At 56.0% G+C, this 11,693-nt stretch overlaps 1 protein-coding gene across 1 annotated transcript in view; it reads right to left on the reverse strand.

Moving 5' to 3' along the window:
* Positions 1–329: 329 nt before the first annotated feature.
* LOC137902529 (inactive dipeptidyl peptidase 10-like) overlaps positions 330–11,693 on the reverse strand; it is a 12,177-nt gene continuing 813 nt past the window's right edge. The window contains exons 2-28 of the mRNA XM_068746617.1: positions 8,542–8,653; positions 8,341–8,436; positions 7,518–7,612; positions 7,374–7,448; positions 7,175–7,227; positions 6,397–6,478; positions 6,204–6,324; positions 5,971–6,125; positions 5,762–5,859; positions 5,573–5,696; positions 5,468–5,506; positions 4,962–5,069; positions 4,792–4,880; positions 4,528–4,575; positions 4,334–4,455; positions 4,049–4,096; positions 3,886–3,984; positions 3,642–3,711; positions 3,239–3,433; positions 3,099–3,153; positions 2,921–3,020; positions 2,501–2,559; positions 2,326–2,398; positions 2,045–2,118; positions 1,779–1,963; positions 1,184–1,323; positions 330–374 (exon numbers count right to left, since the gene is read on the reverse strand). Coding sequence (XP_068602718.1) covers positions 1,832–1,963; positions 2,045–2,118; positions 2,326–2,398; positions 2,501–2,559; positions 2,921–3,020; positions 3,099–3,153; positions 3,239–3,433; positions 3,642–3,711; positions 3,886–3,984; positions 4,049–4,096; positions 4,334–4,455; positions 4,528–4,575; positions 4,792–4,880; positions 4,962–5,069; positions 5,468–5,506; positions 5,573–5,696; positions 5,762–5,859; positions 5,971–6,125; positions 6,204–6,324; positions 6,397–6,478; positions 7,175–7,227; positions 7,374–7,448; positions 7,518–7,612; positions 8,341–8,436; positions 8,542–8,653 — 2,322 coding nt within the window. The 3' untranslated portion in view covers positions 330–374; positions 1,184–1,323; positions 1,779–1,831. The remainder of the gene's footprint in view (positions 375–1,183; positions 1,324–1,778; positions 1,964–2,044; positions 2,119–2,325; positions 2,399–2,500; positions 2,560–2,920; positions 3,021–3,098; positions 3,154–3,238; positions 3,434–3,641; positions 3,712–3,885; positions 3,985–4,048; positions 4,097–4,333; positions 4,456–4,527; positions 4,576–4,791; positions 4,881–4,961; positions 5,070–5,467; positions 5,507–5,572; positions 5,697–5,761; positions 5,860–5,970; positions 6,126–6,203; positions 6,325–6,396; positions 6,479–7,174; positions 7,228–7,373; positions 7,449–7,517; positions 7,613–8,340; positions 8,437–8,541; positions 8,654–11,693) is intronic.

Genomic DNA, 11,693 nt, shown 5'->3' on the forward strand with positions numbered 1-11,693 from the left:
CCAGGACTTCAGACAGGAAGCGTCCTTTGTGGCGGCGGCGCCCGAGGACCGCCTCCGAGGACCGCCTCCTTTAGTGCATGGCTGTTTCCCCTCACTTTGAACATGCTAGTCTCCTCTGGAAGCAGCGAACACGTTGAGCCTCACCTCTCCTGTGGTTGTCATGGTGTCGCATCAGGGGGCGGGACTTCCTGCTGAACCCCCCCCCACCGTCACCCGCCCTGGAGGACAGCAGGCTTCATGTCACTCGTTATTGTGCGCTGGTCTTGTGTAGACGTGTTCAATGCCCCAGGTCCTTCAGAGGACGTCCATAAGGACACGTCCTCTGAAGACCACAGCGTCCATGTGGGCGTTGCTGTTCACTTTAACGCCAACATCTGTAGAGAATCATTTATAACACATTTATAATGCATTATAAGCGCCATGACTTAACCCCACACGGTCTCCCTGGTCTCCGTAGAACACGTTGGAACTCGTGAAGGTCTTGTCCTCCCAGAGGAGCGACTCCCTGCTCGTGCGTGTCCCGAGGCGCGTCCCGAGGCGTGTCCCGAGGCGTGTCCCGAGGCGTGTCCCGAGGCGCGTCCCGAGGCGTGTCCCGAGGCGTGTCCCGAGGCGTGTCCCGAGGCGCATCCCGAGGCGTGTCCCGAGGCGTGTCCCGAGGCGCGTCCCGAGGCGTGTCCCGAGGCGTGTCCCGAGGCGTGTCCCGAGGCGTGTCCCGAGGCGTGTCCCGAGGCGTGAGGTGTTTGCATGTCTACAGGAATGTCACATTTTGTACAGCACAACAGCAGAGTGTGTATAAATCTATTTTTGACATGTCTCGTCTCCTGGGTTGGTCTCCGGGCTCGGGTCCACCTCATGTCTCCGTTGCTAAATTTTGTAAAGCTTGTTCTTGTTTCTGTTCTGAAGGGAGGGGCGGGGCAGGGCGGGGGTTAATGTGATTGTCCTCTAGTGATGATTCTGAATAAAAACATTAAAACCCCGTAAAGTGTTCTTATTCCTGGGGGGGGGGGCACCACCTCAACACGACACACATGGAAAGTCCTCTGAAGGACACACACCCTTAAACCCGGCGTGTCGGCGTCTCATCCTTTTATCTAAGGCCGTCGCCGTGGAAACCGATGGGCAGGGCTTTCAAAATCTGGAAACTCATTTCCTGCTTGTCTAAAATATTCAACATTTCACTCACGTTAGATTAACTTCTCATCACGTCCGGGATTACGATGTCCCCCAATATTAGGATTGATGGATTATGGATTATGGCCTGTCCACACGTCCTCTGATCCAAACCAAAGATGGAGACGTCTCACAAACAGTCAAGTTCATGTCCTGATCAGAAACAACAGTTTATTTCAGCGTATAAAGAAACGTCGTCTGCATAGCGGTTAGAATAAACAGCAGGTGTGTGTGTGTGAGCAGGTGTGTGTGTGTGAGCAGCAGGTGTGTGTGTGTGAGCAGCAGGTGTGTGTGTGTGTGAGCAGGTGTGTGTGTGTGAGCAGCAGGTGTGTGTGTGAGCGGGTAGATAAATAAACCCCACTCAGCTGGGTCATGCTACGCTAGTGCTAACGAGACAAGCGTCAGACGTGGCGTCTTCAGTGGGGACATTTACCATCACAATAAAGATGAAGTATTTGTACGCAGATTGAGTATAAAGTGAGTATTGTGTGATAAGTAGTGAAGCACAAGTTTCCTTTTGTTGTGTTGACCCGAGAATCTCGTTTGTTATTCCCGTTTTGTCGCGCCGTGGACTTCCTGTTAACGCCGGTATAAAGATTTAAATTAACTCTCTCCCGCCCCCTGCTGGTCCGAATCAGCGAGGGATTTGACGTTAAACTGCTCAGTCGTCTTCCTCGGCCGTTTCGGGGTCGACCTCCTGCTCGAAGCAGCGCCTGAAGAAGCTGAGCAGCGAGCTGAACAGGAAGCGCCGGGTCCTGGCGGTGGACAGGAAGTGTCCTTCATCTGGGAAGATCTAACAGGAAGCACAGAGAGACTCAGACAGCGTCCCACAGGGGGACGTTTAAAGGGACGTAAGACGCAGCGGTGCCGGTACCTGCAGGGTGTAGTTCACGCTGGACGCCAACAGGAGTTTCACGAGCTCAGCGGAATGCTGGAAATGGACGGAGGCTGAGGACCAGAACCAGGACGGACCAGAACCAGAACAGTTTCAGTCAGGAGAGAAAACCCGACAGAACAACACGCAGAACCAATAATCAATACAGAACTCCTGATTGGTCGGCGGCTTTAAGACCCTGAACCAAGGTTCTGTTTCAGGTTCCTGAGACCAGGAGAGCTTCCTGTTGACCCCCCCCCCCCCCCCCCCCAGACACTCACGGTCTGCCGTTCCGTGGACGATGCGGAAACTCTGAGGCGTCGCCATGGTAACGTTCCTGAGCAGACTGGAGACCTGAAAACAGTCGAGAATCAATTTAGTTCATCGATCACCAAAAACCAGGAAAACAACGAGCGCATTCATAACAACAAAGCGTGATCGGGTCAAAGGTCACACCTGGAACTTGTGATCCTCCCTTCCCGGGTATCCAAAGTATTTCTCAGCCGGAGTCGACCCTGGAGAGAAACAGACACAACAGGACCCGGTTCTACAGGGACACAACAGGGCCCGGTTCAGCAGGACCCGGTTCAGCAGGGACACAACAGGACCCGGTTCTGCAGGGACACAACAGGGCCCGGTTCTGCAGGGACACAACAGGGCCCGGTTCTACAGGGCCCGGTTCAGCAGGACCCGGTTCTACAGGAACACAACAGGACCCGGTTCAGCAGGGACACAACAGGGCCCGGTTCTACAGGGCCCGGTTCAGCAGGACCCGGTTCTACAGGGACACAACAGAACCGAAACCGCTGGTCCAACATGAGCAAGGTCTTGGTGGGCGGGGCATCGCTAACTTCCCTTTGCAGGCGTTCGTCTCACCGTAGAGCCGCCAGTTCGTTATCGGAGCGACGGCGACGCCACACCGGAGCAAAGAATTCTGGGAAAGCAGCAGCAGCGAGGAAAGAAATCCACCGTACGCCTGCAACAAACAAACAACAACAACATCGTGACGGCTGGGGGGAGGCGGCCGGCACCGACGACGGCGAGGATTCACCACCTCGCCATAAACGCCGACTCGCCGTCCGTCGACGTAGGGAAGCCCGACCAGCTGCCTGAACGGGGCGAGACGAGGCCCGTTAGGTTCCGCCCCTTAATTTACGCCGTTACCTTCAAGCTAATTAGGGTCCATGAACCTACTCCAACGCCGCCATCTGGTCCTGGACATCGACGGTCCCCAGTCTCTGGTGGACCTCCTGGAGGACCCGCTGACCCCGGAAGCCGCTGCCACGCCCGTCCAGGCGGGCCACGATGATGTTGTCCGAGCTGACCAGCACCGAGTCCCAGCCGAGGGAGAACAGGTCGTTCACCGCCTGGCCACCGGGGGCGCTGTCACTGTGGGGGGACGGTAACAGGAAATTATTAGAACTGGAGGCCTGTCCAGTGTTTACAGCAGGTCTACAGCCCATCAGAACCCGGTCCGGGTCTCTGTAGCTTAAAAACGTCACTCGGGTCAGGTCGTGTCAATGCGAGGACGGGTTCGGGTTCGGGTCCGGGTCCGGGTCCGGGTCCGGGTCCCCCCCCCCCCCCCGGGACTACGTACAGGACCAGTAACAGAGGATGCTCCTTGGTTTCATCCAGAACTTCTGGGACCGTCAGCTCCAGAGGAAGGTCTGAAACACACCCAGAGGTCTTCATCACTTCATCACGTCTGAACCAGAACCACGAGACGGATCTCATCTCGGCATGCTAATACGCTAGCAAGGACGATGCTAACATCGGGTTGGCTGCTGTAACTATGGAGACGGCACGGGAAGACATAGCCAATGACGCTAGCGACGTCTCACCGAAGCCGTTGACCCGGATGGTTCTCCTGTCCCTCTTTGTTCTGGTCCGGCTCATGAGTGCGTCTCTCAGGACCGGGTTCCCCTCCAGGGTCGTGACCTCTGTTTGATGGGGTAGAAGGTCACGGACGTCTCCGGAGAAGGACCCGACGGTGGACGGACTTACGGCTCATGTCCCTCAGGCGGTGGACGGTCGTCTGAGGAGCTCCAGGACCTGCAGAGATCAGACAGGAAGCAGAACTTCACTTTAGTGATTAGCGTAAAACCCAACGAGAGATCAAAGCGATCGGTGAATCATTGATCAGTTCAAAGGCCAAACAGGAAATGCTCCAGGTTCAATTCCATTCCTTAACTTCACGACGGAACCGAACCCTTTAGAGCAATGTGACCCTTCAAAATAAGAGCTTTAACGGCCGTCGCCATGGGAACCGGCGCCACGACGCTCCATCACCTCTGCAGTGGAGGAGGAGGAGGCGGCGGTCCGGGCTGACGGTCGCGTCGTAGAACGAGCATCTCGCTCTGAAGAGGGAACAGGTGAGACACACCTTACGGGAGGGGGGGGCGGCGGAGACTCTGAGGACAGGAAATGAGACAAACGTCACAATCGGCTCATCAATGAGAGGTGGGGGCGGGGCCTGAACGTACCTGTACAGGTGTCGCTGTGTTGAATCTTCTTCTGTACTTAAGAAATACCTGAAACAGGCGACGCATGCGTGATGTCATCAGCAGGAGCAGCGTGTAATACGATCAGGCGTGTAATACGAGCAGGCGTGTAATACGAGCCGGCGTGTAATACGAGCCGGCGTGTAATACGAGCAGGCGTGTAATACGAGCAGGCGTGTAATACGAGCAGGCGTGTAATACGAGCAGGCGTGTAGTACGAGCAGGCGTGTTCCTTGTGTCGCTTACACTGAGTTTGTGATGTCATCAAAGGACACGATCTGGGTGACCTCCCAGCCTCCAGAGGTCAGCTGAAGGACGCCATCCCGACCTTCAGTCTGAGACGGACGAGGAAACAGACGGACGAGTAAACGGACGGACGAGTAGACGCCTGGATAAACATGTTCTGATTGGTTTACGCGGTTGCCGACGGCGATGAGGTGCCTGAACGCCCCGCGGTCGCCATCCTTCAACGGGACGGTGATGAAGAGCGTGGAACCATCGTTGGAGGAGAGCGGCGGCTCGTTCTGGAAGAAGATGATGATGTCACTCAATCATCAGCCAATCAGTGACCACCACCAGGTGGACTGGTTAGCATGGCGCCCCCCTGCTCTCTGGCCCGAGTCAGGTAGCTTCAGGTGTACCCCCCCCCATCAACCCTGGGACCAGAGGCGTGATGTCACAGCATCATGACATCATCAACACACCTGGCCTTCAGAAGGTGCGGATTGGCTCAAACACACCTGATTGGTTCAGACACACCTGATTGGCTCAGACACACCTGATTGGTTCAGACACACCTGATTGGCTCAGACACACCTGATTGGCTCAGACACACCTGATTGGTTCAGACACACCTGATTGGCTCAGACACACCTGATTGGCTCAGACACACCTGTCCGTCATGATGACCGGCGAGCCTCACCTGGCGGTCCAGCCACTTCTCTGATGTCATCACGTGTTTCTGAAAGATGACATCATCAGAAAACGCTTCAGGTGACCGGCCGTGTTTCAGGGGGCGGGGCCTCACCTCCGTGCAGTCGCCTGCCGTGACGTCACACAGAGACAGAACCGACGTGTTCTGGGCTCGGTTGACCCAACGCACGCTCAGCTTCGCCTGCGTCAGCCACGTCACCATGGTAACGTAGTAGTCGCTGAGGAGAAGCTCAGATAACCGTCAGCAGCCCGGACTCGGATCCAGAACCGCTTTGGGTCGCACCTGTTCTCAAAGCGGTCCGGGGGCGTCAGCTCGGTGGGCGAGGCGGCGCCGTCCGTGGAGACGACGTGGAGACGGACGGCGGGATTGTTCTGATCCATCTGGAGGGAAAGCATCCGATTGGCTGCCCCGGGGCAAACCAGAACCGCCCCCCAAAGCCCTCATTGGTCTGAGCACGTTTGCAGTGATGTCATCACCAGCTCCAGACGCACCTTCGGGTAGGGGTACTGCCCCCCCCGGGGGTAGAGCGCCCCCGTGAGGCGGGGCAGCAGCATGTTGGGGACCAGGGAGTCGTTGATGGTCAGGTAGGCCAGGCTGGAGCCGTCAGGTGACCACCAGTGGGCCGTCCGGCTGTGCAACACCTCCTCTGGAGACGGGAGGAGGGAGCTGATGACGTGTTAGCCCCTCCCCCACCAGAGGAAGGATGGTCATGTGACCGTCTCACCCTCATACAGCCAGTCCGGGACGCCGTTGAAGACGACGCCCTCCCGCCCAGACGCCGTGAGCCTCCAGGCGCTGCTCCGCACCTCCTCCTGGTAGTAGATGTTGCTTTCAAAGACGTAGATCTGCGGAGGAAACTTCAGCGTTCTGCCGTCGTTAAACGCCCCGCCCCCCCGGGCCGGCCTGGAGCTACTCACCAGCTGCTGACCACGGACCCCCCATGAGGCGAACTGCAGGACCGAATCAGAGACCTCTGGAGGGTTCAGCTCCCGCACCTCCCTGATAGGACAGGTAAACAGTTAGACGCACCTGAGCTCCGCCTCTGATAGGACAGGTAAACATTTAGACGCACCCGAGCTCCGCCTCTGATAGGACAGGTAAACATTGAGACGCACCCGAGCTCCGCCTCTGATAGGACAGGTAAACATTTAGACGCACCTGAGCTCCGCCTCTGATAGGACAGGTAAACAGTTAGACGCACCTGAGCTCCGCCTCTGATAGGACAGGTAAACATTTAGACGCACCTGAGCTCCGCCTCTGATAGGACAGGTAAACATTGAGACGCACCCGAGCTCCACCTCTGATAGGACAGGTAAACAGTTAGACGCACCTGAGCTCCGCCTCTGATAGGACAGGTAAACAGTTAGACGCACCTGAGCTCCGCCTCTGATAGGACAGGTAAACATTTAGACGCACCCGAGCTCCGCCTCTGATAGGACAGGTAAACATTGAGACGCACCCGAGCTCCGCCTCTGATAGGACAGGTAAACATTTAGACGCACCCGAGCTCCGCCTCTGATAGGACAGGTAAACATTTAGACGCACCTGAGCTCCGCCTCTAATAGGACAGGTAAACATTGAGACGCACCTGAGCTCCGCCTCTGATAAAACAGTCATGACGGTGCTGGTCCGGTTGATGATGATGAATATATTTATTAGATAGAATGTTAGAGTACAAGTACTCTTGCTGCTCACCTGGTCTGCAGGTTGTAGATCAGGTACGATGCCACAAAGGAATACTGGTACACCTGAGGACCATCAAAGGACAGGAATCATCATCATCATCTTCCTCCTGGAGCCACCAGGTGTGGCTCAAAGTAAAGTACAGAGACAGGTACTGCTGAGTACTACCAGTACTCGACCCGTTGGACCCCCGGCGCTAACGACCTCTCACCCGCTTCACGTCGTAACCCAGAAGGACGAAGTTCTGGTCCGGAGAAACGGCGAACGTCGAGGCTTTAAACGTTTCCTGTCGGGAGAGAAAGACGGTAAAAACAGGATCAAAGGAAGTAAAAACGCGTTTCGGGAAGACGCTCACAAAAGTCGAGTTCTTCAGCAGGACAACCGTCTCGTTTCTCCGAGTGTCGAATTTCAAAATGTCTCCGTCCCAGCTCCGGAAGACGATCTCTGCATCTGGGACAGGAACAAAGACCCTGCCGTGATTCTACGGCCCAGAACCAACAGTCCAGGTCCACACAGCGAAACGGTCCAGGTCCACACAGCGAAACGGTCCAGGTCCACACAGCGAAACGGTCCAGGTCAACACAGCGAAACGGTCCGTCCAGGTCCACACAGCGAAACGGTCCAGGTCAACACAGCGAACCGGTCCAGGTCAACACAGCGAAACGGTCCGTCCAGGTCCACACAGTGAAACGGTCCAGGTCCACACAGCGAAACGGTCCAGGTCAACACAGCGAACCGGTCCAGGTCCACACAGCGAAACGGTCCAGGTCAACACAGCGAACCGGTCCAGGTCCACACAGAGAAACGGCCCCGAACCAACAGCCGTTTTTACCAAGATCAAAGTGGCGACTTGTGTTTGAAGATGGTGGGCGTGTACAACAGTTCGGCTAACATGACGGATGGATGACGGACGGATGACGGATGGATGACGGCACGTCCCCTGAGAAGACAACAACAGAGACTCATTTAGGATCCGACTCAGGACTCGCAGCTGGACGAGGCGAAACATCCAGCCGCTCCGGATCCGAGCGGCGCCGCAGCCCGCCGAGGTGGAAGCCATTTGGAGGCCCCGCCTCTTGTAGATGTCAGTGCGAGAGCTGGGAGGCATCGATCAGAGCTGCGACCCCTCCCAACACGCTGCTGGTGCCGAGGTAAAACGCCAATCGGACCAGACTCACCGCTGACCCACTTCGCTTCAGGATCATGGATCTGGAAGACTCTTTGAAAGAGGTCATCGAGGGTCAGCTGGGAACCGGAACCTTTCCCACCTTCATCTAGACAGGAACACACCATATATGGATATGTAGCATAGCAACATTTACGAACCGACAGCAGGTGGCGCCATCATACAGAGACAGGGCGCACCTCCCCCCTCGTACCTGTGGACAGCAGAACGATGGAGAGTCCGATGAAGGACAGGATCGCCAGTATAACCAGCAGGGAGATCCCGACACCCTTCCAGTTCCGGTCCGGTCCGATCGGGTCAATGTGCTGCAAACAAACAAGCCTGTAATTAATGCCACAAGGTAGCAATACAGCTAACGCTAGCAGCTAGTACGACTCACCTGGGGAAACACTGTAGCTAACGCTAACGAGACTCACCTGGTCAAACACTGTAGCTAACGCTAGCAGCTAGTACGACTCACCTGGGGAAACACTGTAGCTAACGCTAATGAGACTCACCTGGTCAAACACTGTAGCTAACGCTAGCAGCTAGTACGACTCACCTGGGGAAACACTGTAGCTAACGCTAATGAGACTCACCTGGTCAAACACTGTAGCTAACGCTAGCAGCTAGTACGACTCACCTGGGGAAACACTGTAGCTAACGCTAATAAGACTCACCTGGAGAAACACTGTAGCTAACGCTAGCAGCTAGTATGACTCACCTGGGGAAACACTGTAGCCAACGCTAATAAGACTCACCTGGGGAAACACTGTAGCTAACGCTAATAAGACTCACCTGGAGAAACACTGTAGCTAACGCTAGCAGCTAGTACGACTCACCTGGAGAAACACTGTAGCTAACGCTAATAAGACTCACCTGGTCAAACACTGTAGCTAACGCTAGCAGCTAGTACGACTCACCTGGGGAAACACCTGGAATATTAAACTCGTCAAACTTCGACTGAGGCCTCAGCGACTGATTAGCATTAGCCAGCATTAGCCAATAGCATCAGACATGCTATTTAGCAGCGCTACAATAAGAGCGTCTTGCGTACCTAGCTTCCGGCGACGGAACCAGTTTGTGTATTTATGGATCTATTGGCTCTCCCAGTCCTTTGATTGGGAGGCTGTTTGAAAGATAAGCATCCTGGAGCCCCCCCCCACAGGGCCCCCCCCCCCCCCGGTGTTAGCCTCATTAGCTGAGCAGTCTCTCTGTTCCGGATGATACGTGATGATGTCACCACGATGACATCACTACAGGATGGTCTCGATCTGAGCCACCTGTAGGGGGCAGCGTCCGCCGATGAGACGCAACAGCTCCTGTTGTCATGGCAACCCACTGGTTTGATTTAAGTTTGTTTACGTCCTGACAGCAGCCGGAGGGCGATCGATTGATCAGATCGATCGGAACTCCTTTTGAGCTCATCAGTTTATCGCTTTGAAAAACAGCCTGAAGGAAAACGATTGATTTATCGAGCAGCGGGAATGTCTCTGCAGACCTGTCCACCTGTCCACATGTCCACCTGTCCACATGTCCAACTGTCCCCGCCTCCTGAACGCTGTTCTGCTGCTTTGACTGATGGCTGGTCGGATCCCGCCGGATGTCACAACATCCCGTCATGACGTCATCGCCACGTCCAAAAACAATCCAAAGCACATAGGGAGGAGTCAGGAGGGAGGGAGGAGTCAGGAGGCTGCACCGCCCACCGCCTCACGCAGGCGAGGGATGACAAATGGATCCGACATCAAAGCCTCGTCTCGGCGCCGGAGGATGAGGCAGACAGCGATGAAGGATCCGACCCGGTTCAGGTCTTTACACGCCTGGTGGAGGCTTCTAACGACCCGCTTCCTGACCAGAACCGCTTCAAGGGGACAGGAAGTGGGTCGGCTGGATGGTTTGATCTGAGTCTCCAGACGTCCTTTGATTTGTTTCATGTCTTTATTTGTCTCGTGTTTATTGATGGATTTGTTTTAATACTTTATAATCGGTTCAAAGATCAAAGTCTGAACCAAACCCGGGCCCGGGACGGCGTTTGGGTCGGAGAGAGGAGACAAAGACAGAGGAGCAGGAGGAGCAGGAGGAGCAGGAGGAGCAGGAGGAGCCCACCCGGATCGTGGAATCGCTGCTCCTGCTCAGGGTGATGCTGCCCCCTGCTGTTCCTGACCCATCAGTGCAGCTACATGCCCCCCCCCCCTCCACATGAGGACCGGAGGAGAAGCTACTGGTTGCTAGGTAACCGTTTACTCGCCGCCCAGTGGTGGATGTTAGATCGCATCCCACACACACGATTAATCAGTCCATCCTTCACCTTTAACCTCGATGACATCATCACCCTCTGTGGGACGTCCTGATGATGTCACACTCAAGGTGTGAGCTTTTATTCTAACGCTGCGTGTTAGCATCGTGAGGGCGGGGCTAACCCTTATATGGGCGTGGGGGCTGGGGGGGGGGGGGGGGCAGTGTTAACCCCACCCTCATGCCATGTAGCTCTGGAACCCTCCGGTCTCCCGGTGGTGAAGCCGTGACACACAGAACCAGAACCAGAACCACGCCGAGTACCGGGTCCTGAAACGACGTCCAAAAATACAGTCTGCTGAATTTAGATAAAAGAGAGAGAGACGGGCGGTCTAAAAATAGCACCTCTAGAGTTAGCGTGTTAGCAGAGAAAGCTCAGACCTGACCCATCGGACCGTTCAGACCTGACCCAGGGGACCACTCAGGCCCAGGGGACCGTTCAGACCCAGGGGACCGCTCAGACCCAGGGGACCACTCAGACCCACGGGACCGTTCAGACCCATGGGACCACTCAGACCCAGGGGACCGTTCAGACCCAGGGGACCACTCAGGCCCAGGGGACCGTTCAGACCCAGGGGACCGTTCAGACCCAGGGGACCACTCAGACCCACGGGACCGTTCAGACCCACGGGACCACTCAGACCCAGGGGACCGCTCAGACCCAGGGGACCGCTCAGACCCAGGGGACCGCTCAGACCTGACCCACGGGACCACTCAGGCCCAGGGGACCGTTCAGACCCAGGGGACCACTCAGACCCAGGGGACCGCTCAGACCCACGGGACGGCTCAGACCCGACCCAGGGGACCACTCAGACCCAGGGGACCGCTCAGACCCACGGGACCGCTCAGACCCGACATATGGAGGCTCTGGACAGACTACACCATCAACCTGGCTCAGGAGTCTGGACTTTACTGGACCTGAAAACTGTCCTTCAGTGGACAGGGTTCAGATCAGACAAGAAGAGGTCCAGATCTGGACAGAAGACCCGGGACATCTATTATGAACATTTCTGAGCCCACTGGGCTGGTGTCCAGGTTCGGTTCCTTGGAGGGAGTTCACCTTCAAGG

The sequence above is a fragment of the Brachionichthys hirsutus genome, chromosome 12 (genome assembly GCF_040956055.1).
Source record: "Brachionichthys hirsutus isolate HB-005 chromosome 12, CSIRO-AGI_Bhir_v1, whole genome shotgun sequence".
Classification (NCBI taxonomy): domain Eukaryota; kingdom Metazoa; phylum Chordata; class Actinopteri; order Lophiiformes; family Brachionichthyidae; genus Brachionichthys; species Brachionichthys hirsutus.